This window comes from Lytechinus variegatus, chromosome 6 (assembly GCF_018143015.1).
Source record: "Lytechinus variegatus isolate NC3 chromosome 6, Lvar_3.0, whole genome shotgun sequence".
NCBI lineage: Eukaryota > Metazoa > Echinodermata > Echinoidea > Temnopleuroida > Toxopneustidae > Lytechinus > Lytechinus variegatus.
The window spans coordinates 33,512,430-33,535,874 of NC_054745.1; the positions used below are offsets into that span (position 1 = coordinate 33,512,430).

General features: G+C 35.5%; 1 protein-coding gene across 1 annotated transcript; it reads right to left on the minus strand.

Moving 5' to 3' along the window:
* Positions 1–235: 235 nt before the first annotated feature.
* On the minus strand, positions 236–21,870 carry LOC121417738. Its single transcript, XM_041611470.1, has 18 exons — positions 21,758–21,870; positions 21,330–21,361; positions 20,611–20,943; positions 19,720–19,967; positions 16,367–16,495; positions 16,017–16,179; positions 15,605–15,650; positions 14,492–14,778; positions 10,018–10,033; positions 9,329–9,588; positions 8,565–8,708; positions 7,997–8,287; positions 7,547–7,795; positions 6,346–6,690; positions 5,242–5,462; positions 2,159–2,303; positions 1,609–1,636; positions 236–533 (listed from the first exon to the last, which is right to left on the minus strand). Exons 1-18 carry the CDS (start codon positions 21,868–21,870, stop codon positions 236–238), a joined length of 3,348 nt encoding a protein of 1,115 aa, XP_041467404.1.
* Between the last annotated feature and the right edge of the window lie 1,575 nt (positions 21,871–23,445).

Here is a 23,445-nt window from a genome sequence, read left to right on the forward strand (position 1 = left end):
ATTATATGCGTACATACCTGTATTATAAGAAAGAAAAAGAGAACAAAAGAAATCATGTTGATGCAACCATAATTACTGAAATGATGCAAAGCTTTTCACACAATGCTATATGTTCATGTGCAAAAAAGAAGTCGTAGAAGAAAAAAATCCTTGTACACAATTCTTCAAGTCTGTATTTCCGAATGTACGAAATGCTCTAAGATGCTCAGTTTGTCAAATGGCGACCGACTTCATTTCAATTTTCTTGAAAGATAACTTCCGATTCACGTCTCAATCCCGCGGCCTCTAAAGCAAGGCGAAGTTCATTAACCTGCTCACTAGGTCGTACACGCCTTCTCCAGTCTTGAAGCATCTCTTTAAGACCTGATCCTGAGACACTGCTGGCCGAGGAGTCTGCTCTGGAAAGGTACCTGCTGACCATCGAATTGGAGAAACCTAGTTTGTAGCCAAGCTCACGCGCATCCTTTATTTCACAGTCTATACCTGAAAGCATTCGTAGCATGTAGTTTGAAACAAACCGTATTCTGCCTCTTCTGCAAAATCAACATGAGCGAAAGTGAATTGCTATAGATCATACTTTTCAAAGACTTGTAACTATTAAATTTAGAGATTCGTCATGTTTGCTATGTCACGTTCATGGCAAGATTGTTGAAAGATTAAAGAGAAATGCCAGTAGTTGCAGTAAAAACTGGTTTCATGAGAAAGTCTGTACAACCAGGCTTAATTGTCAGAATATCATCGAGGATCAGGATCTGGTATACAGTTACATAAACTGAACTTTATGAAATCTTGAAATCTACGCTGAAAAACGTTCACACTGAAGATTACCAACACAGATAGGCACACGTGGGACAGTGTATTATTATTGCTGGAATAAAGACCCGACGAAAGTGACCGATTCCGTGCTTATTTCTCAGTAATTACACAATTTCTCCCAGAATCCGTTGGCATATATTTTTTATTCATACAAACAGACACTTGGGTGGTCATTATATTAGATTCTGTAAAAAGTGATTCTGAGATCGTTACCAAAACTGGAATTTAGCTTTAAAACATACTATAGCTTAAAAAAGTAGAGCTACTGAGAGTTATTCATCCATTAAGATTTTCAAATTTGGAAGTAAAAGACAAAGAACGTAACAAGACGTCAATAACTATTAGGTATCCCATGGCATGTCATTTGTTTATACGCGATATAATTCTCAAATATATTTTCAATGCCTTATTACCAAATAATTTTACAAACTATTATTACTAGTATTGTTCACTCCTCAAAAAGTATTTGACGTGTCATTGCTATTAATTTAACTTAATACTGAATATGTCACGATACCTTGATAAAAATTCAATATGGCCCTTGGAATTAAGCGGGGATGATGAAGCACCCCGTGATGTTTCCCTTGACAATCAGGTTGATACGCTAATATGTATAGGTTTGATAAATCACCTTCATTTTTAAGCCTTAACCCACTATTTGATACCGAAGACAACTAACTCTTGTTTCATTATATATTTTTTGTAACGAGCACCCCTCTTTAAACATCGTTAATGTTATCTCTGTGATTTAACATAAAAAAAATTTTTGAAAAGATTTAATGAAGCTCTCACCTGTGAGGCTGTTCGTAATTAGGTTCCACTGTACAGAAGAATAAAAAAAAAAATACTCCATGATCTTTCCTTAAGACATCTTACAGTGAGTTTACTGCTCCTATGAACATTGCAAGGATGGCATATTTACAATGCTAAATTTGTTACCATGGATACACTAGATGTCATGCACCTAAGAAATCGAGTAGGCCCGTGCTTTCTGAAAGATTAGTTAGTCCCCGTAGTTTGTTTTCTTCCATTACCTTTACATCCATTGCAAAATCTTGTTTAAATCTGTAGTAATAGTAGGGAGTTACTAGTCACTACAAGCGGATAAGAATTTTCTTTTAATTGTGTTCTGTACTGTGAGGGTGTGGGTCCGTAAGTGGGGTGCAAAATGGTTGAGTCATAACTTTTCATGAATTGCAACCTTTACACGAAAAGAAACCTTCTAGTACTTTGAAGATGAACAAAAAATCTGTAAAACGTTTGAAGTATATCAATATTATCTACAACCTCCCGTCTCTTTCAATCTTGAGGATTCTTTCTCCGAAGTAAGAGTTTTGTTTACCTTCACTAGAAATGTGTATTTCTTGTTCTGCCTGTGTGGATGAACCCTGCTGAATGCTGACACTGACACTTTTCTGGCCGCTAGAGGGCTGTAGATTGAAGTGTGCTGTAATACATCCTCCTGAGAGTAAGGGACCAACTTGAACCTTGAGAAGAAACAAAACGAAAGATGTAGAATAAAGTAAAGAAACATGAAAAAAATTGAATGAATAAACAATACAGCAAAAGAAATCCAGAATACAAAAAGCAGAGAGAAAAGGGGATGCGTAGCGTGATGTTGTTACGATATTGTGCTTATCCTAATAATTTAGACGCAGCTGGCTAGTAGTGTCACCTCTCATATCAAATAAAACATGAATGTGTACAAGGTCTTGTTGGTAGATTAGCAAAAATGTAACATATCGTCCGTCGGGCTAAATATATCTTAAAACTAACATTTGTCATTTATTATTCATCTCATCATTCATGACAACATGTTGTACATTTCAATTATTTGTGTCCTACATGTCCTAGTTGATCATGAAAATAGCCCTTTTAAAAATTAACGTTTTTCATATTATATTTAAATAAAATCTGGAATTGTGACTTGAAACCGAAGGAGGTAGGTGCTACAGGAGAAAAATTAGATGTACATACTACCAACATAGTTTAAAGATGCTTACGGTTTCCTGTGTCTTCTTTGAATCAGAAACACACAATAGCATTATATCGTCTTCTGCTGAATCCAGAGTGAATTTGATGACATTCGTAACTTGGTAGATATCTTGCGAACGACTGTCATTTCTTTGCCGAAATTCCTGAAGGCAAAAGAATTGTTAAATGAGCAGGAAGTCCATAGAATAAGTTACATGTTATAAAAAAAAGGTGACAAACGTTGATGAAAACTTTATAAAAGGTGAATAGATAGAAAAAAAAACATGGACACTTGAATGATGAGACCATCAATCATATATGTACACAGTAAAACAAATAGACAAAGCTGTTTACTATATAAACCTTACAGTAATTGTTTAAACAGTTTAAGCAAGTGTTTAAATCTTAAGCAACAAAGTTTAATGTTCAATATCTAATCTTTGATAAATCAAACATGGTTGTTTAACCGTTAAACAAATAATGTAAGGTTCATATATTAAACAGCGTTGTATAAAATCCTAAACAGCGTTTTCACTGTGTACATCCTCTCATTGGCAAGGGGAACGAGATGTGCGACTAATGTCACACAATATTGTACAGCCTCCGATTAAGTCTGCGTATACTTTGCTTAAACTGCCACTTTTTAAACTTAGCACATTTGTATCTTACAAAGCGTTACGATTGATCCAATCAACCACAACTATGGACAACCAACGGCACCAACATATAAAATGAATGTTAATTCACAATGTTTTCTAGATATGTGATGTATATCCATATGTTCATTGTTTTCTTCACCGGTTCAGTATGGTTCTTTTTGTTTATAAAGGACAATGTGCACATTTCAAAGAAAGAACAAATGACCTTTTATGGATTTCCATACAATTGAGGTTGATCGGATCAATTGCGTCTTTTTGTATAATGGGCCAAAAATAATTCTTCAGAGGATGACATGTAGAGGATTCACCAAAAAACACAATCAAGACAGATGATGTATTTTCATTACTATTTTCAGGTGTACAATTTGCTAAAATTGCAAATACTGGTCGCATCGCCAATGGGTGTGTATACAGTGCGTATCCAAAAAAAGTTTACACTTTGAAAAAGCCATGGGAATTAACAAATACAACATGTGGGTAATTTTTTCACATATAATTATGGGTTTGGGTCTCATCTATACAATGAAAGAAAACAAATTGACAGAATGTTACACTTTAGTGAGCACTGTCCATTTTTGTAAAGCTCGCAGAAATCTGTTTGCGCAGAAATGCTTGTTTTCACGCTGTGTCAAGGGGAAAGGGCAAAATCAAACTTACCCTGCGAAACATTTCTTATAAATTTCTTTAGCACTTTTAGCCAATTGACATAAAACGGATACATTCAAGCATTTTGTAACAATTTTGCCGCCCAAATTTGAAATTTCAACACTTAGTAAGCACAACCTTTACCCTTTTTTGTGCCAGCTGGATCTGAGGACATAACTGAATCTGAACAAAAGTTTATATCAGACATCTTTAACATTTTCACTAAGTTTTTATCATTTAAAGTTGGTTTACATTTCATTTTTCATTTAATACTTGTTTCTCCACACTTTTCCCAAGCTTGGCAATGATTAACAAAATGAAAATCAAGCCTAAGCCATTTCATGTAAATCACAGCTCAGTGTAAAGCAAATATCGTCACGATGGACTCAGTGTGTGGGGAAGTGGGGTGGGGCGCAATGCACTCTTTGAAGTGTTTGGGTAAGGAAACAAGTTAAAAAGGTAAAAGATACCTTCAAATCACTTTTACTAATGTTAAAGGTCTACTTTTTTCGCATAACTATTTCAAACTTCTGCGCAAATCATCTTCACCAACTTTTCAAAAGTAAGTGGTGTTCACTCAAGCGGAAATATTTTTCGACAGTTATATCGTCAGTTGCTTAAATGGATACGTACCAATGCTAAAATATGGAAAAATTGTCAGGATATTACAAATATATAATTTTACAGGATTTTTTCTAAGTGTAAACTTTTTTTGATACGCACTGTATATAGCCTTTGTGTTCTCCACATTCGAATATTCCATATTCGAATTTTGACATGCTCTAAACTGTCCTGGTACTTGCATAATATTTGTCAAAATTTAATTAGTCTTTGATTCGTGGGTTTTCCTATTTCATACAAGCTAACCTGCTTTCAACAGGCTCTAATTCTCCTTTTTATAACAGCTAATAACCATTGTGATACTGGAAAATGAATTACTTATAATTATATAAAATTGACTATTTATAGGTAAATTTAGCATTCCTTCGGAGTGCGGAATTTTCTCGTTCAAATTTGAACTAGACAAGCACTCCGAAGTGCAGTCACTATACACGCACTTTAAGAGCTAAATTAGTTATAAAGTGTAGTTTTATCAGGCATTGGTGTCTAAAATTACTATCAGAAGTAATACACGGTTCTGACTTACTGCAGAGTCTTTGTTGTAAGGATGTGCTATGCGGATTCGTAGAGTGGGCTGTGGAGTGTTGCACTTGAAGAGAGGTTGTGACACCTCACAGATGAAATGAATTCCTCGGACATCATTCGAAGACAAAGCGAAGTACTCAAGATGACGTGTCGAGAATGTAATCCTGTCTTCTGAGATCTCAAAACCTTTCGATGATTCAATAGTCCTGCAACCAAATTGTCCTAATTGAATGGCAAAGACATCAGGAAAGTAACATGGCGTTACAGGTGTCACAAGGATTTCGATTCTAAAATTATATGATTGATTACAATTTATATTAGACAACCGAAAAAATCGTTAGTTTTATAAAGGTGTAAATGTGAATAATATAAAATAATTATTTTCTGTAGGAAATACGTGTAGTTTCTGCAAGGAACCTGCGAAACTGTTTGCTGAAAGATCTCACCTCACTAACCGAATAGAAGCGACACCCTTATTTAATATAAATTTTTTTTCAATATACGCAGGTGCACACATATGAACACACACACACACGCACGTATACACATAACGTACCGCATTTAATACACCACTGCGCCACACACAAACGCATTACTACCGAAGACAACTATACACAGAATCCCCGCATTCAAAACAAGCAAAACCATTCATACATACATTAAAACAAAGGAAATCGCGACAGAAACTCGCAATGAAGCTCGCGAAACACCATCAGACATACCCACTCTCAGACCCCCCCCCCCACTGTCACATACACATACACTTTTACACACCAAACTAACACTCTTACATCACATAGAGTTACGTTAAAACATTTATACCTATACCTTTCTTCTCTTGGTAAATCACAGATTATCCAGTCGTTAAAACATAGCGTTAGGCTTTAAAATAGGCCCAAAATTAATTTCATAGACGAAATGAATATCCCATCATAATACTAAACTTAACATTTTGCAGTGTTACTCGCCGTTCTTTGTTTTGAATTTGGTTTACAAAGATATTTTGAAACTGACATTATACAAACACGCAGTGGCAAAACCAATAAAAAAGTCCACATTATGCCTTATTCTCAAACTTACAGGAATGTCATTTATTCAACAATACCTTGTCCTAGTTTGGTATATAACTTCAAACACAAGTCTTCCTTCTTCTGTTGATATCGATCTGAGAGGATGCAGTGTGGAAGCGTCACAGCCGCGGGTTTACGAAGCTCTTGCGAGAAGGAACATCGGATGATGTGTGTCACGAGAACCTCTCCATTATCCAGGGGAATGTTAAATGAATTACTCCTAGGGACACATAGAGTAGCAATTGATCTCATTCCTTTTGAGATCGCACCCGAAGGAATGGATACTCTGATTCCAAGGTCATGAAGCTTCAACTCTCCACCATTGTGATCAATGGTGGCATGTGAAAACGGATCCGGGAAGCCTGGATGTTGTGAAATTGCTGTAATTGATGGCACAAGAGAATATGTTCAGCAAAACGATATTATCGATTTCCTTTTCTTCTAAAATTATCTCTGCAATTTATGTTATAATAGGAAACAGGTTATTAATGAATATGCTGCTACCTATAAGGAATAGAAGTAGTGCCTGTTATTTCCCTAACTTAGTGAATAATGAAACGTAAATACTTTGACGTTGTTATGCGATTTCATATTACTATTAAATTCTGAGAAAAATTGTGAAAGTACTGGACCCTGAGTTGACAGGAATTGCTATTGATTCGCTTCAAAGGCCAGCAATGTAAATGTTTGTTCGAAATCCTTTTTAGACATGATAAAATAGACAGTATTTCATCTTTGTCTTGACAAGGAGTGTTCTTCCTTTTTATTTATAAACATGATAAAAGGCATTGTTTAAATTTCTGGCAACGAATAAATGGGAACGATGAATTTCCATATAGTTGATGGTAATTGATTGAATTAAGCACAACTCTTTGCGAGACGGGACAAATTAATTACTATTTAGGGGTGGATCCAGGCTTTTCCAGGGGGCTGGGCAAATTCTCATAGGCAATTCTAAGAAGCAAAAAATGTCACTAAAAATGAAGGTATTTTTGCCTGCGGAAAATTTGAGAAAACAGAAAAGAAAATGTACTCATTTGAGCATGAACGACATATTCCCTTTAAAAAATATGTGCAAGGGGGCACACTTGGGCATGGACGACATAATAAAAAAATAATGAGTATGACTCTCAAGGGGGCACGAGCCGGAAATGCCCCCCCCCCCCTGGATCTGCCACTGTGACTGTAACCTGGAATAGTAATGACACAATTTGCCTTATGAATATTTTTACTTACCTGTGGCTATCTGCTCTGCAGCATCGTTAAAATGAAAAGCTCTAGCAATTTCAAGCAACCTCAGTCTTGTTCCTCCTTGTTTTGTCCATTTCTGAAGAATCTGTAGAGCAACCTGACGTATCATGGCAGGTTCCAAGGACAGACATGACGCCATCACCTTCAGAATTTCGGAAGCTGATAGACCCAGCCACTGTGAGAGGTGTAGGAGGTCTGGATTCGTGTGAATCTTTTTGGAGATTTCAGAAATATCTTTAAAAAGAAGGAAATAGTTGTGGTGTCAGTCATTGAATAATAATAATCCTGTACGTCTTTAATTATTCAAGGAAAATTTGGTAAATGTAGATATTTTTTCACCCCCTTACAAAAATATTTTTTAATTATACAACACAACATCATTTTAAAAAGCATTTGTGAGCAAAGAAATATTGAAATCATAGTTGTTATTAAAACCTGTTTGAGTTTCTTCGATGTGATATCCTTGCAGAAGCCTAGCCAACTTCTCTTCCTTCTCCTGTTTTCCTAAACGTCTATACCATTGGTTGATGAGTTGCCATGCTAGTCTTTCCATTAGTGCAGGGTTGGAAGGAGCTATAAGACCTATAATGTCGTCGTCGACACGGAGAGCTCTACTGAGGTCCAAAGCCGTATTGAGATTTCCAACCAGGCGAACGGCTCCACACAGTTCGCCATTACTCGGTGAACCCCCAAGCACGTCGATGTCTTCAACAGTTCCATCTTGGTCTATGATTAGGAATTAGAATTGATAGAATGTTATTAGAAATGGTGATAAGAATAACCGTTACCTGGCTGACCTGTAATATATTCATGAAGCTGGATCGGATATTTACCATGATAATGGTATTTCTGACCACTTGCCATTATAGAAAAAGGCTATTCGGTTTCCCTATAAATATTGATTTTTGACTTTGCTCCTAATTTTGCCAATAAGACCCCACCACCCTCAATATATGTCTCTCTCTATCCACACCCTCTTCGTTTCTTAATATTTATTTCATACCTGACTCTGTGTATTCGATGATCTTCCATTCTTCATGGTATTTGTCTTCATCTAGTTCTGATCCTTGTTGAGGTGATGGGTTGTGATTCTCTTCCGGCTTCAGAGGGGTCTCACCATCAGTTTCCTCTTTTTCATCCTCAGCATCTGCAAGGTATTATGGTCATAGTGTGACAACAGACCGTTTTAGTGACAGGACGTGTTCAAAATGTTAAAATTCCGTCGATCATCTATGTACAAACAGGTAATGTATAGAGTGCAAAATTTCCAGATCGCAAGGTCGGAGTGGAATATCTTGCTTTCTTCTGTTCACAAAACCATACTACGTGCATTTTTATTACGCCAAGAGCATACAGAGGACGGAAGGAACTATCATTGTCGCATATGTAGAATGGGAATAGATAAGACAAATATTTGTTCTATTGATTCATGATGATGTCTTTGGCATTTCCATCCTCAATTGGCCCTATTGTCTCATTGATTGTGTAGGCAAAGTGTACCTATTGGTAATTTACAAATTTTGTAGAACAAAAAAAATGCACCTCGTAATTTGGAGTTTCGGGTCTTTGCTTCATCTGGATAAGTATTCAAAAAAAGATTTTCTAAGTACTGGGCACCTTTTATACGAATTGAAAAATTGCCTTTTCAGTTGGATCATTCGAGTAAAAATTCGACGAAATTCGAATAATTAGGCCCTAAATAACACAAAGGAAATGAAACTGACAATAAGTGCATTTTCTGAAGAAAAACAAAATAGTACTGGATACCATTCGTGCAAGTCGCTTGAGACGTTTCGGTAACAGATTTCCAGACCATGTGCAGTTTCTCCTCTCCTTTATCCATTGATGTTTGGGATGCCTTCCAAATCGAGAGCATTTGGATGTTAGCATCCTTTCTATTGTACAACGATCGTTGTTCGATGTGCTGTAATTCTGTCCTGTCAAATCCCAGTTGATTGCCAATCTCATAAAACTTTTCTTTGCTGATGCAACGGGCAACTTGTAACAACATACTATCAGGAATCTCTCTGTGACGTTGAAATAAGATCATTGTAGGTAAATGAAAAAAATGAACCCAACCCAATTTAAATGTTTATTCTATATTTTTATTACCTCCGGCTTATTTCAGTTTCATAATAGTCCCAATAAAAGAAATAATTAGGTTGGTTGACATGAACCTATCGAAATTTTAGGTACAAGAAACTTGAATGTAAAGCTAGTCCACACGTTGTTTGAGACCATTTCTGAGAGGGTATGATACGAACAGACAGGGAATAATATAAACGCAATGCATTTAATTTGACTGAAGAAGACATATTGACGGAAAATCTTTTTATTATTCATATACATTCTATTGGTCGAACATTCTGAAAATCGTAAAGAGCATGATAAATATAAGGTTTCGGCTGCTATTTTTCATATATTAAACATTTATTTAACAGAAAATACAAACTTACTCATTCGGTCCAATGTCTTGATGACCGCAGTCAAGTCCGATAAAGTCCGATAAACGATAAAGAGAAGACAAAATACTTTAAGCCACACAAGTATAGTATAAAGCCAATACTAAGCATTTTCTTTTCTTCTTTAAACTATAAAAAGAACTACGCATACATTCGTAATTCCGAAGCTTCGTAGTTCCGAAGGTTCGGTTATTCCGAAGGTTCGTATTTCCGAAGGTTCGTAATTCCGAAGGTTCGTCAATCCGAAAACGAAATAAGGTTCGTAATTCCGAAGGTTCGTCAATCCGAAAACGAAATAAGGTTCGTAATTCCGAAGGTTCGTTAATCCGAAAACAAAATGAGGTTCGTAATTCCGAAGGTTCGTCAATCCGAAAACGAAATAAGGTTCGTTAATCCGAAAACGAAATAAGGTTCGTTAATCCGAAAACGAAATAAGGTTCGTAATTCCGAAGGTTCGTTAATCCGAAAACGAAATAAGGTTCGTAATTCCGAAGGTTCGTTAATCCGAAAACGAAATAAGGTTCGTTAATCCGAAAATTGAATAAGGTTCGTATTTCCGAAAATGAAAAATTATTCATTTTTGTAACAAAAACGGTGTTGTCATTACAAGATTACACGATATTATGCAATGACGATCGATGATACATGCATGTGTTGTGGCCCAAAAGCATGCATTTCATTAAGAATAAGCGCCCATCAAGCATAGGCTAATTTCGATTTTATCTGAGCAATTGCTGCCTAAGCAAATGGTTTAAAGATGCAGGGGATCAAGTGTGTTGGTCGCGTGCGAGTAACCTCTAGATAATAGGATTTGTATTGGAGGGGATGTCATTTTTAATAACAGCTTCTGTTGGTAATAAAAATAATACTATAATAATGATCCTTGTGAGATGTTGAAAACGCGAATCGCAAGCTCAAACTAGTAGACGTTTCATGTAACACCACGTGAACTTAACATTCTGAGCAGTTTTTTAATCGTGAGAAAGATGTGTATCTTTCTAAAGAATTAACTCGAGGGCGAGCTGTAATTTGTTTATATTAATAAGCATAAAACTTTTTACCTGAGAAAACTCAGGATGTTTTTTTAGCGGAGTTTTTGCCCTGTGCTAAAGTCAATGGCGGAAATCAGACTAACCTTAATAGTTATCAGTTTTTACCAGAGTTTTCTCAGGTAAAAAGCTTTATGCAACAGGTTTCTAAGTAATCTTTTAAGGACTGCATTTAGTGACTTATGAATAGAATATATATCTCACGAACTAAATAATTAGAGCGCGAACCGCAAGCTTAAAATTTGTGATATTCCACCTGAAAACTGGACATTTTATATTTTTTGTAACCAACAATAGAATGAGTTCCTCAATAAACAATACTTGATGCGAGCGATACACGTGTGCCAAGATTTTCCGATTTTCCAACCTGAAAACTGGACATTCTAAGCATTCTTGTAAAAAAAAAATAATAGCTTGGAGAACAGCTTTCAGAAATGAATTGGCTTCCCTGGGTAAATAATATCTATATCATTATTATCATTCTAGGCCTACATGAAATTTCCAAAAGTTTGAGCACGTGATTCGCTCGCAACATCTCACAAGGATGCCCTTTTAACAGTAATTGACCAAAAAGGTGAATTTTACATCTTCAGATTTGACTTTTTCCCTCAAACCGCTTGCTCGCTACGCTCGCAGAAATGAAACGTAAATATATAATTTATCAATCAGTGATCACTTAATTTTTTTGCTCAATTCAATTACTACAAAACACACAACCTCTTTACACAGATGATAATCTCATGGTGAAAATATACGTTTGCACCAAATTGCCCCTATTGGCCCCTTTTTTGGCTTTGCCCCCCCCCCCAGGAAAATATATTCCGCCGCCACTGGTTGAAACACGCATCGTCTTCATGGCTAACTGCAAAAAGTTCTTTAAATGTCCCCTTTAGATCAGGTCAGAGCTTATATATTTAAAATTTCTGTTTGCGATCTTGCTCGCAGTTATTATCTAAATTTAGTTACATAGGCATCTCGTTTTGAAGATCACAAACATATTGCCCATCATTTAAAAAAAATATATAGCTCGCGCTCGCATTATTTAAAAAGGGTTTATTATGTTATTACATATTTACTTTATTTTATAAGTATAAAGCTAATTATTGACTGTTAGGACTACCCTTTCAAAGAAACAAACAAAAATCAACTTTAAGCTGCCGATCGAGGAAAATGTGGCTGAAAAAAATATTGCCCCCCCCCCCTATTTGACGAAAGTTGGATCCGCCGGGAGGGAGGCAGGGGCACTTGCACCCCAAAAATGAATTAAAAAACAGGGAAATTAATATTTTCCAAAATGGGAAAGTTCCTTTTTCAAAAATAAATATGCCGGTTTTCGTGTTTTTTCGAAATAAAATACTCTTTTTAAAGTATACAAGTTAAGTTTTCAGGCTGGAATATTGCAATTTTTCAGCTTGCTCTTCGCACTCTCATTCGATTGGTGAAATATGCATCCTAAAGAGGTCACTAAATGCTTTCTTTAACAGGTTCCTTTTCTGGTCAGTATGTTTAAGCTGCGTTTTGCGCTCGTGTTAATTTTTTTAGTTAGATGCACATCTTTTTAATGACAGCAGAAATCTGCTCGGATTTTTAACAACTTATTTTCATTTTTTTATTGAAATACCCTAAAGTTTTAGCTTGTGATTAACGCTCGCAACACCTCGCAATTATGCCATTTTAAGAATAATTGACCCCAAAAAACGTTTTACAACTTCACCTTTGAATTTGTTTTACCAAGCCGCTCGCTCATTACACTCTCTCCCGAAAAATAAAGCCTAAATATACGTTTTGCCATAATAAGAAATCACTTCAAAAAAGGTTTTTCTCTACTTAATCACTATCAAACAAACAATGACTTCAAGCAGATGATAATCTTAAGGGGAAAATATCACCAAAGTGTCCATTTTGACGTATGAGTTTCATTTTTTGGCTTTACCCCCCAACGAAAATTCGTTCGGCCGCCCTTGCCTTCCCATCCTCATAACAATTGAACGGCAACAGTGTCCCCGCCCGCCCCCCCCCCCCTCGCCCTTGCCTCTGCTTTCCCGTTTTTCATTTTTCGGATTAACGAACCTTATTTTTTTTTCGGATTAACGAACCTTATTTCGTTTTCTGATTAACAAACCTTCGGAAAAAACGAACCTTATTTCGTTTTCGGATTAACGAACCTTCGGAAAAAACGAACCTTATTTCGTTTTCGGATTAACGAACCTTCGGAATTACGAACCTTATTTCGTTTTCGGATTAACAAACCTTCGGAAAAACGAACCTTATTTCGTTTTCGGATTAACGAACCTTATTTCATTTTTGGATTAACGAACCTTCGGAAAAACGAACCTTATTTCGTTTTCGGATTAACGAACCTTCGGAACAACGAACCTTATTTCGTTTTCGGATTAACGAACCTTCGGAACAACGAACCTTATTTCGTTTTCGGATTATCGAACCTTCGGAACAACGAACCTTATTTCGTTTTCGGATTATCGAACCTTCGGAATAGCGAACCGTCGGAATAACGCCACAAATGTTGCTGTTTCTGTTTGTGGTAACTCCCGTAGGAACTCGGCAGGACAGCATTTTGCTGGTAAACGCCAAGCTGGTATATAACCAATTACCAATGAAACATTTAACGTCTATGTTAATCAGTCATAGTGGCTGACGTTATAGACGACAGATATCACTCTCGGGCCTTTCTATCAAAGTGGAGACAATGGCAGAGTTGGGATTCGAACTCACAACCTTGCGATTATGAGTCCAATGCTCTAACCACTGGACCACACGACCCGTGTTCGGATTAACGAACCCTTTTTTGTTTTCGGATTAACGAACATCGAGGTATAGGCAATTTACGTGTTTCGGAATTACGAACCTTCGGAATAAAGAACCTTCGGAATTACGAAGTGTAACCAAAAGAACTACGTCTTGATATATACCCCCACAGAATTTTTAAAGCTTGCGGCAAGCATGCGAGAAGCTTGCGCAAGCTTGCGGCATGCTAGTAACTAGCATGCGGCTGGCTTAATAAGCGTGTAATACGCGTGCAGAGTAATAGTTAAGCGATATTTTAGCGAGGAGGGACTGGTCGCTAGCATGCACTCGCTTCTTTAGCGACCGCCTTGCTAGTCGCATGCTAGTTACTAGCATGCGGCACGCTTAAATTTCTGTAGGGGTACATTGCAAATTTAGAAGTCTTGGACGACTAGAGATCATAAAGATATATGTGTCAATTTCCCTAATTTCCTTCCTGAATTAGAATTCAAAATTATTCGAGGGTGGAATTGTACCATAAATCTGAAAATTTATTTTCTCAAATAAGTATACTTTAAAATCTTTATTTTTTGTCATTTTAGGGGCAACTAAGGAACCATTCGTGACCTGGTGATAGTCAAATATGATAAACACGAATAGAGCGATACCCGAACCTGAAATAGATATATCAGTTGCTGATGATTGGAAAGATTCCATGAATGTGATGAGTGTGTTCTTTGCTGCTACGATAGATTCTTGTCTCCCTCTCCATGCCACGAGCATGTCATAGGTGGCTTGTTGTCTGTCCTTGAATCTCCTGTACTCTATGCGATCCAGTTCAGCAATGGTGAAACCAAGAGCTACGCCTATGTCATAGAACTGATTTACATCCATTGATTGGGCTATTGTAAGGACATCAATGTCCGACTGCAAGTCACTTTTCTGGACTTTTTCTAACGTCCTGGATGTTACGATATGAACGACAATAATTTCCATATTATATTATTTAATCCTATTATGATTGTGGTTTACTGGTTTCGCTGCCAATGCCATGAGCATGTCTTTTCATATTGTTTCAATCTTCTTGCTGCCATTATGTACATGTATATTTTGTTAGTATACATTTTTAAAAACAACAGATGGGGAAAGCATTTATACTAAAATAATTATTTATTTAGAAAATCCTCAGCCATTGGTCATTCTTTATATTATCATGTACACTGTGAGAAAATCTATCTTTATATAAAAGACGTTCCTGCATTAGAGCCTCAATGACACCTGTAATCTTGCCAGATTGCGAAATCTTACAAGAAATTGGTATTTGGTGCATGGCAATTTTCCAAATTTCCTTAAATAAAACATCTTTTCCCCTTTTTAAACAGACCTGTAAATTGCAGAAAAAATTATGTTCTTTTTTTAATTTGCAGAATGATCCTGTTATGATATTGCTTTCTGCAAAATATTTTTTTTCTGTAAAATCATGGGGCTTTTTCAACACTGTAGATTCATTTGAGAATTTGCTCCATTTTATTATACGTACTGTGTTCCTTGAAATGAAATTTTAAAAAAGCAAAAAAAAACAAATTAATATTCAATCGATATATCCAACAAATTGTAATTACGCATTAGCTTTCAGAAAGTATTGTTCGTGTATTGTGACAATGACATCGCTATGTCAGCCGATTCTAAAATGGCCTTTCTTTTCTTGTTAAGTTTGAAGAAGACCTGACGGGCTTTCTCAACCTTAACAACCCGGCTTCTAAACGTTTAAACTGATGGAGACTTACCGATTGAAGTTTATGTCTGCAGATGGAGATGGCCACTCTGGTCCATCTGGAAATACGGATAATAAGTATGACGAAATTTGAAAATAAGAGAAGCAAACCTTTTCGAGCCATTTTTTATTCATGGCTATAAGAATATCAACTCCGTATTCTTTTAACACGAGTAGGCTTTTCACTCACAGCAATCGTTTACAAAGTCTGCATATATGTAGCTAGTATAGTATTTTCTAATGATATATGGTTAAATACTATTTTATTTTTCTTTGATGATATTTCATTGACATGAGTGATCTAGAAAATAAATACAACATCAGGATAATAAATGATTCTACCAATCGCGTGTATTTGTTTTAAGATTTGATAGAGGAATCTTATTATTGAAATAGAGAAGTCGAAATAAGGACAGTTTTATTACCTATGTATCTTGGGACAAAAGCAATAGATCGTGATATCCCGTGCTTTCCAGACTGTGCAATTGTTATTGTAATCACTGTAAAGTCAACATCATCTGCACATGGAGGTACGTATAGTGTAACACACTGTTTCATCTTGGTTTGAAGATCCCTCACAGAGAGGACCTATTTGACAAACAGCAACAACAAATAAATATTACTGAAATTATTTTGCTTGAAACACCAGGGACCCCTTTTTAAAACGTATTTTATTTCAGTTAATAGTCAAGGATTTTATACTTGTTTTGTATGTCGCATTTAAATTTTATAAATATAAACCAATATAACAATATATCATGCATGTTAACTTTACCTGGCTTTCGATTTCTTCTCCATCACGTTGGCACGTGATCGTGACGTCACCAGACCTGGGTTCAATGCTGAAAGGAACTGAGCAGTGACATCTGTGGTAAAATTGTTGCTTCGCCTCCTCTCGTAAAATCTGTTCAGAATATTGATGTTTAATTAGCATCATTAAATATATTACATTTACCACTTTACCATAATAATAATTATTGTGGATATATTTTAAATGCAACTTGTTCAAAATTATCTGAAAATCGATTGAATTTCTGTTCCATTTTTAGAAATTGTCAAGTAAGTTAATTTTGCACCCATTTGGAAGGGGTCAATAGCTTGATCAACATGATCAAGACAATATACAATAATACCAATAATCATAAGAGTATTGAAACGTCGTGATTTAGTGGTTAAGTCTATCGCCTTTCAATATGATGGACATCGGTTCGATTCCCAGTCATGGCGGGTTTTTCTTCAGCAACTGATTTACACTCAGTTTTGTTTCACTCAACCCTGATGAGGTAAATAGGTACCGGCAGGAAGTAATTCTTCAAAAAGCTGTAAGCACCGGAATCGGTAGTCTAGCGTAGCCCAGACATGTAGAAGCGCCTTGATATTCTAAAGACGATATGTGCGCTATACAGTGCGTCCCACAAAAACCGAAACCGAGATTTATCTACGGTTTATCACAATTTCATCACGAATGCAATAGACAAATTACCTACCACTGTAAAATTTATAATCTCCTCTCTCACCTGAAATTACTTATATTATTTTTCATTCACGCATGAGCGAAAAAAATAATTTGAAGAAGGGATACCAAAATGTCATTTTTGGGCTGTATCTTGGTTTCAAAAAGAAAACCACATTTTTAAAAAGTTCAATATCTGCTCTTTATTTTGATACCTCAATTACAAAAAAATGGTCGAGAAATAAAAAAAAAGTTCTGGTAATTTGAAATAAAGGCTGAATTTCAATAATTTCATAAAATGAAGAGGTTTTACAGGCTGACGTTTGAACTCACTCGACACTCCGTTTTGTTGACGATCAGCCATGCATTAAAGAGAAATTTATTTATTTATTTATTTATTTCAAACATTTAAAAGAAGGGTAGCTCAATCAGCAACAAGCTGGTTTTCGTTGAGACCCTTCGTGAACAAATAGAAATATAAAACATGGTAACATATTCAAATATAAACAAAGAATAGAGCATAAATACTAATATTGAAAATAAAAATGAAATGAAATGAGCATAATTAACTATGGAAAATAACAGAACAAATAAAATATAATACTGTAAAGATGTTAACTAAAACTAAACGAAAATATATACACATGAAAAGAGATAAAATATGTACAAAATGAGGAGAAAGAATAAAATAAATTCCACCATTAGTCCCTATTACATATTAAAGGTTTTTTTCCATTTAACCATTTCCTGTTTGAACTGTTTAATGTTTTCTATGAATCGGAGGTGTTCGGGTAGTTTATTCCAGTGTAATGGGCCTGTGACAAAAAATGATTTCTGATAAAAGGTTGTACGAGCATATGGCACTCTGATTATCATCTTATTTGTGTTTCTAGTTGTTCGGGAGGATACTTTCTCTATATAAATAAACTTATCACAAAGCACCTGGGGAGCAGCTTCGTGTAAACATTTATGAACCATTAAGCAAGATGCTCTAAAAAAGACATTGCGTATTTTGGGCCAGGATAATATTTTGAAAATTTGTTCAGATGGAGTTTCCCAAGAGAAGTTAGATACCATGTATGCCGCCCTCTTATGTAATCTCTCTAACTTACTGTGATTAATTTCAGATCTTCCCGACCAGACGGTACAGCAATACATTATATGGGGCATTACAAATGCCCAATACAGCTTATTCAATTGTGCTTTATCAAAATACTGTTTACAGCGACGAATAGTTCCTAGTTTTTGTTTTACAATTAAAGCTATGCTGTCAACATGTTTTTTAAAGTCGAGATTGTTATCTATAATAACTCCTAAACATTTATATTCATTTACACATTCCAATTGACATCCATTTAACACTATCGATAGCATATTGCTGTCTAGTGTTCTTAGCTTTTGTTTTGATCCTAGTAGCATCGTTTTGGTCTTGTCACTATTCAAAATCAACTTGTTTTTATTGAGCCAAGAGTCCAAATCCCTGAGAGCTTTTGACAGTTTTAGCATTAAAGAGAAATGCCAGCAGTTGCAGTAAACACTGATTTCATGAGAAAGTCTATAAAATCAGGCTTAATTGTCAGTATATCATCGATGATCTAGATCTGGTACAGTCATATAAACTGAACTTTGTGAAATCTTGAAATCTACGCTGAAAAATAATTACACTGAAGATCACCAACACAGATAAACGCACGTGGGACAGTGTATTATTATTGCTTTGAATGTCGTGCCCGACGCTTGACCCGAATCATGTGCTTATTTGCTAATTTCTCAGCAATTAAACAATTTCTACCAGAATCCTTTGGCACATATTCTTTATTTACACAAACAGACACTTTGGTGGTCATTTCATTGGATTTTGTACGAACTCATTTTCATATCGTTACCAAAACTGGCATTTACCTTTATTTCTTTTGTTAACCATGCGATAGCTTCTGTGGGAAACCGGTGAAAACACATTTATTTAATGAAATTATTAAAATACAACCATTGTGTCGAGGGAACATTACTTTTTTATTTCTTGGCCATTTTTTGTGACTAAGGTCACAAATAAAAGAGCAGATATTGAACTTTTTCGGCATGTGATTTTCTTTTTGACATTTAGATACCCCCACCAAATGAGTTTTTGGTTTCCTTTCTTCAAATTGTTTTTGCTCACTCATGCCTGAATGAGGAATAATCTAAGAAATATCAGATGAAAGAGGAGATTCTAAGCTTTACATTGGTAGGTCATTTGTCTATTGTATTTATGAATAAATTTAGGATAAATCATCGCTTAATATCAGTTTCGGTTTTTTTTTCTGGGACGCACTGTAATAATCCAATATTGTTTCTATTATTATCATAAAAGCACCAAATATAAACATATCTTCGTTCTACATATAATTACCATGGTATAATCAAGACAACAAAATGAAAATGGGCGAGCAATCAATTCCCTTCGACAGGCAAGTTTTTTACCTCATCTACGATTGAAGGGATGAACAGATGATGTAGCTTGACACCATACTAATATATATATGTAGCCCAAGCCATCAGCTTAAAATGAAAATTGTGGCAAAACAAATTTAAACTTAAGGTGACATTTTAGTAGGGTTTTAATGACAAGTGGTGATTGCTAAATTATGAAATCCTGAAAAGTATTCCAAGATGTCATCAACATTGATTATTCTTACCCGTTCGGTCCCAGGAAGATCGTTATACATCTGGAGATTTATTGAAAATTCTTGACCCTTCTCTATCTTATCTGGGATGTATGGAGTGCACATAAGTTTCTGTCGGATCACCTGTTGTTCAAGAGGAATAAGAACCCACCACTCAGCACAGTGGGTGATGTAGAGCTCTAGATGCCTTTCGTATATTCTGCAGAATGGTGGCTCGTCCGATGAGTTGGATGATCTCTGTCTTGAAGTTCTTGGTAGATCTTATGGAGATAAAACAATTTATACAATCGAATTTACATGACTGGAGATTCTCATTAATTGTTAAATTAAGATAATAATCTCGAACCTTAAAGAAGTACTCGTCTCCCCCCCCCCTCCCTCTCCCTAAAAAAAATCTTACACGCAATTCTGGGGAGGGCTATGCTAGGTCTCGTGCTGCCATGCCATGCAGTGCTTCAGGAGATGTGGTGACCCTTTGTTAATTTTCTTGGTGCACTATGTATGCATTGATTATATACGACAATTAAAATGGCATTGACGGTCTAATAAAAATCACTACCCTAATGCTGTTGATGTCAATGCGATGTCAATGACTGACCATATGTTTATTAATGATGGTGGTGATGATGGAGATGATTATGATGATTTAAAATTGCTATGATGGCGGATGATGACGTTGAGAAAAGTATGGAGGGTGATAAGGAAGATTAGTGATGATTATCATGATGATCGTAATGACGGTGATGTTAATGATGATGGCGAAGACATTTGGGACTTGGGAGGGGTTCTTGACGGTGACGATAATAGAAATGAGTCAATACAGATGACGTGAAATGGGGGCGAGACTTAACTTTGATGAAATTAAACAAAGTTGATCAAACCTGACGACGCAGATTAACTTACCATTGACCGAGTCCCATACACGAGAAACGATGTCTGGTTTCACTTGATCTGGATTAATGACCACTGAAGAGTGTGGTATTTTAATTTCAACAGGATACTGGAAGACCATATGTGGAGGATCACATCTGATTCCATAGCAGGCAACTGATTCATCTTCGTGAAGGTCGAAACCGGGTAGCTCTCGTAAGACTGTAAGTGTGATCTCGCCCTTGTCATCATGGAGAACAGCGCCAGGAGGGATAAAGATTGACACGTCATGGTATCCTAGATCAACTTTTTGGTTGTTAGATGACTTGACTTCAACGGAAAGATTACTAGTACTTGGTGGTGCATCTATTTTTTTTTTAAGATAGTAAAACAGCATTACAATATCAAACTTAATTTTAAATGTACATACAAATTTAAGTATAAAACATATCCCTACGAAATACGGTAAATTACAGAATCTGCAATTATCATTACGAATTGTTTGACGAATTTTAGTTACATGAACATTACATTTTCCCATTCGTGTTCACGTTTGGAACTGATATCAAACACTTTTACTAACTTGAAATGTCAAACTAGACTGTAATATTAAGAAGAAATTTGTCAATTGAATGTTTCATACCAGGAGATGGAAACATTTTTCATGGTGAGCAAAAGCAAATATCGATACAATATCAAGGGGGTGAATTTAATGAGGAGCAATAATAAATGTCTGAAATTTCAAATCTTACCTTTTGAATATACAATATCCTCTATAGGTGACCTAAAATAAGATAAATAACATTCATAATTACTTTAGTATCTAAATAATTTTATGTATTGTAATATAAGTAAATAAGTTCATGCATTTCCATAAATTATGCAATTTACAAATTACTAAAATGATAATGCATCAACTTTTGCAAAAGAAAATATACAATTTGTTGGAATTTGTTTACCGTATGTATATAGAACTTTAAATTTCGCAATATAAGTGCTGGCTTTGTGATAGCTGAAGGAAGTTCGTATTAATGTTTTCAAGAAAAAAAAATCAAATTAAATCAATTGAAAGCATAAAATACGTTTTCGTTGACCCTCATAATACATCTCAGAAATTATATCAAAACATTTAGCTAGCAGTTTTGATAAAATAAAACCAAGTGATACCAAAGAATACAACCTTAGCAAGATCATCTGATTGATCACGTGGTCCTTAGCATAGTCGATTGGTAGATTGCCTGCATCGTCCTTTATATCTAAACTAGCTCCATTGTCAAGAAGATAGAACACCATTCCCTTCTCAGGAGGTAACGCCCCATTGTAGTATTCATTGGATATCTGTAAAAGAATAACACGTAACTCATTTTCCTGCAGGAGCTGCGTTCAAACTAAAGTCAAAAGAATGTCCTTTCTGTGCAGATTAATTACTTAGCCATTCTAAAGTTTGTTAGTGTGAACTCTCTTCTTCAGGTTTTAATTTAGAGATTTGAAAGTGACCTTAGAAAATATGTCCAGCTTTTATTTAGCATCAACTATGTCAGCAAAAAACATAATGTGATTATTCCAACTCGTACCAAGAGCTTAAGAACAATTTTCAATAGTATGCCAGGGAATGTTAAAATATTTTGATCATTTGATTAGATATCCCTAAAAAATACAATATTTTGTTATAAAATTTTGTTGAGGTATGCATACGTTTCTCTTGCCTTAATTTCAACCCACTGTGTAGTGGTACAATAGGGAATTCATTGTTGAATACATTAATAATATTAAAGTGAAAGGGTGTGTTACAGCTAGGTTAACGTTAAAAACCCTGCTGCATCAGTTTCCAATTGAACAAAAAAGAGGGGGGAGAAACAAGAAGGAAGATTATCAAAAAAAAAATGATACCCTTGTAAACTCTAACTCTACATTTACTCTTGTTAATTTGTTTCAAAATATGCAGGAGCAACCCTGTCAAATCAGTTTTCAATTTGTGGGAAAGAACGGGAGGGGAAGACACGAAAAGGAGGAAGGTTATGAAAAAACCCTTTATTTTTATATCTATTCCTGTAATTTATTAGACCAAAATATGGATGCCCATGTCACCTTTTTTAATGTGTCAGTTTCCTTCACAGTCCACTCAGTCCTGTAGCATAACTTAATGGCTTGGTGTAGACACGTCTGACCGTCAGTTGATTGGTTGTTCAGATCACATCCATAAAGTATTAATTTCTCTACTAGGGATGCATCACCGCGGAGGACAGCAATGTGGAGAATCGGTAGATTGTTCTGAGGGATTTAAATATGGAATGCGTTTTTTTTTTTTATTGATATGTGAGCCAGAATGACCGAACTATCTTGTAATCCTACGCAAGACCATAAATAAATGTAGATGATTTTCCCCTTTCTGTTGATATGCCACACACAAACATGACATCGTATCTATATGAATTGGAATATAATTAAGAATCATATTCTACTTTGTATTCTAATTTACTTTATTTTTTCTCGAAAGCAGTTTACTCGACAAGCCTTAAAGATTTCTATTACGTTCAAACACGTTGCCATAATTAAAATAATGCATTACGTTATCTAATTTCCTTATTATCATTGTACCAGTTATACAAATATGTAGCCTGTACAGTGTAGTTTTTGTGGTCAACTTGATTTGAATTATGTATCAAACGCTACTATATTACTACTCTACAACTACTGCAAAACAATAGTTATACTTTTCATGATGATGATGATGGTAATAACGATAATATTAATACCTTTGAATTCCAATCAGCAATGAGTAGATCGGTGATATCTTTGAACCCAAGAGTCAATGCATGGTGTAATGGCATCTGGTCGTCCTTGTCATCAGAAAAACATGCTCCTTCT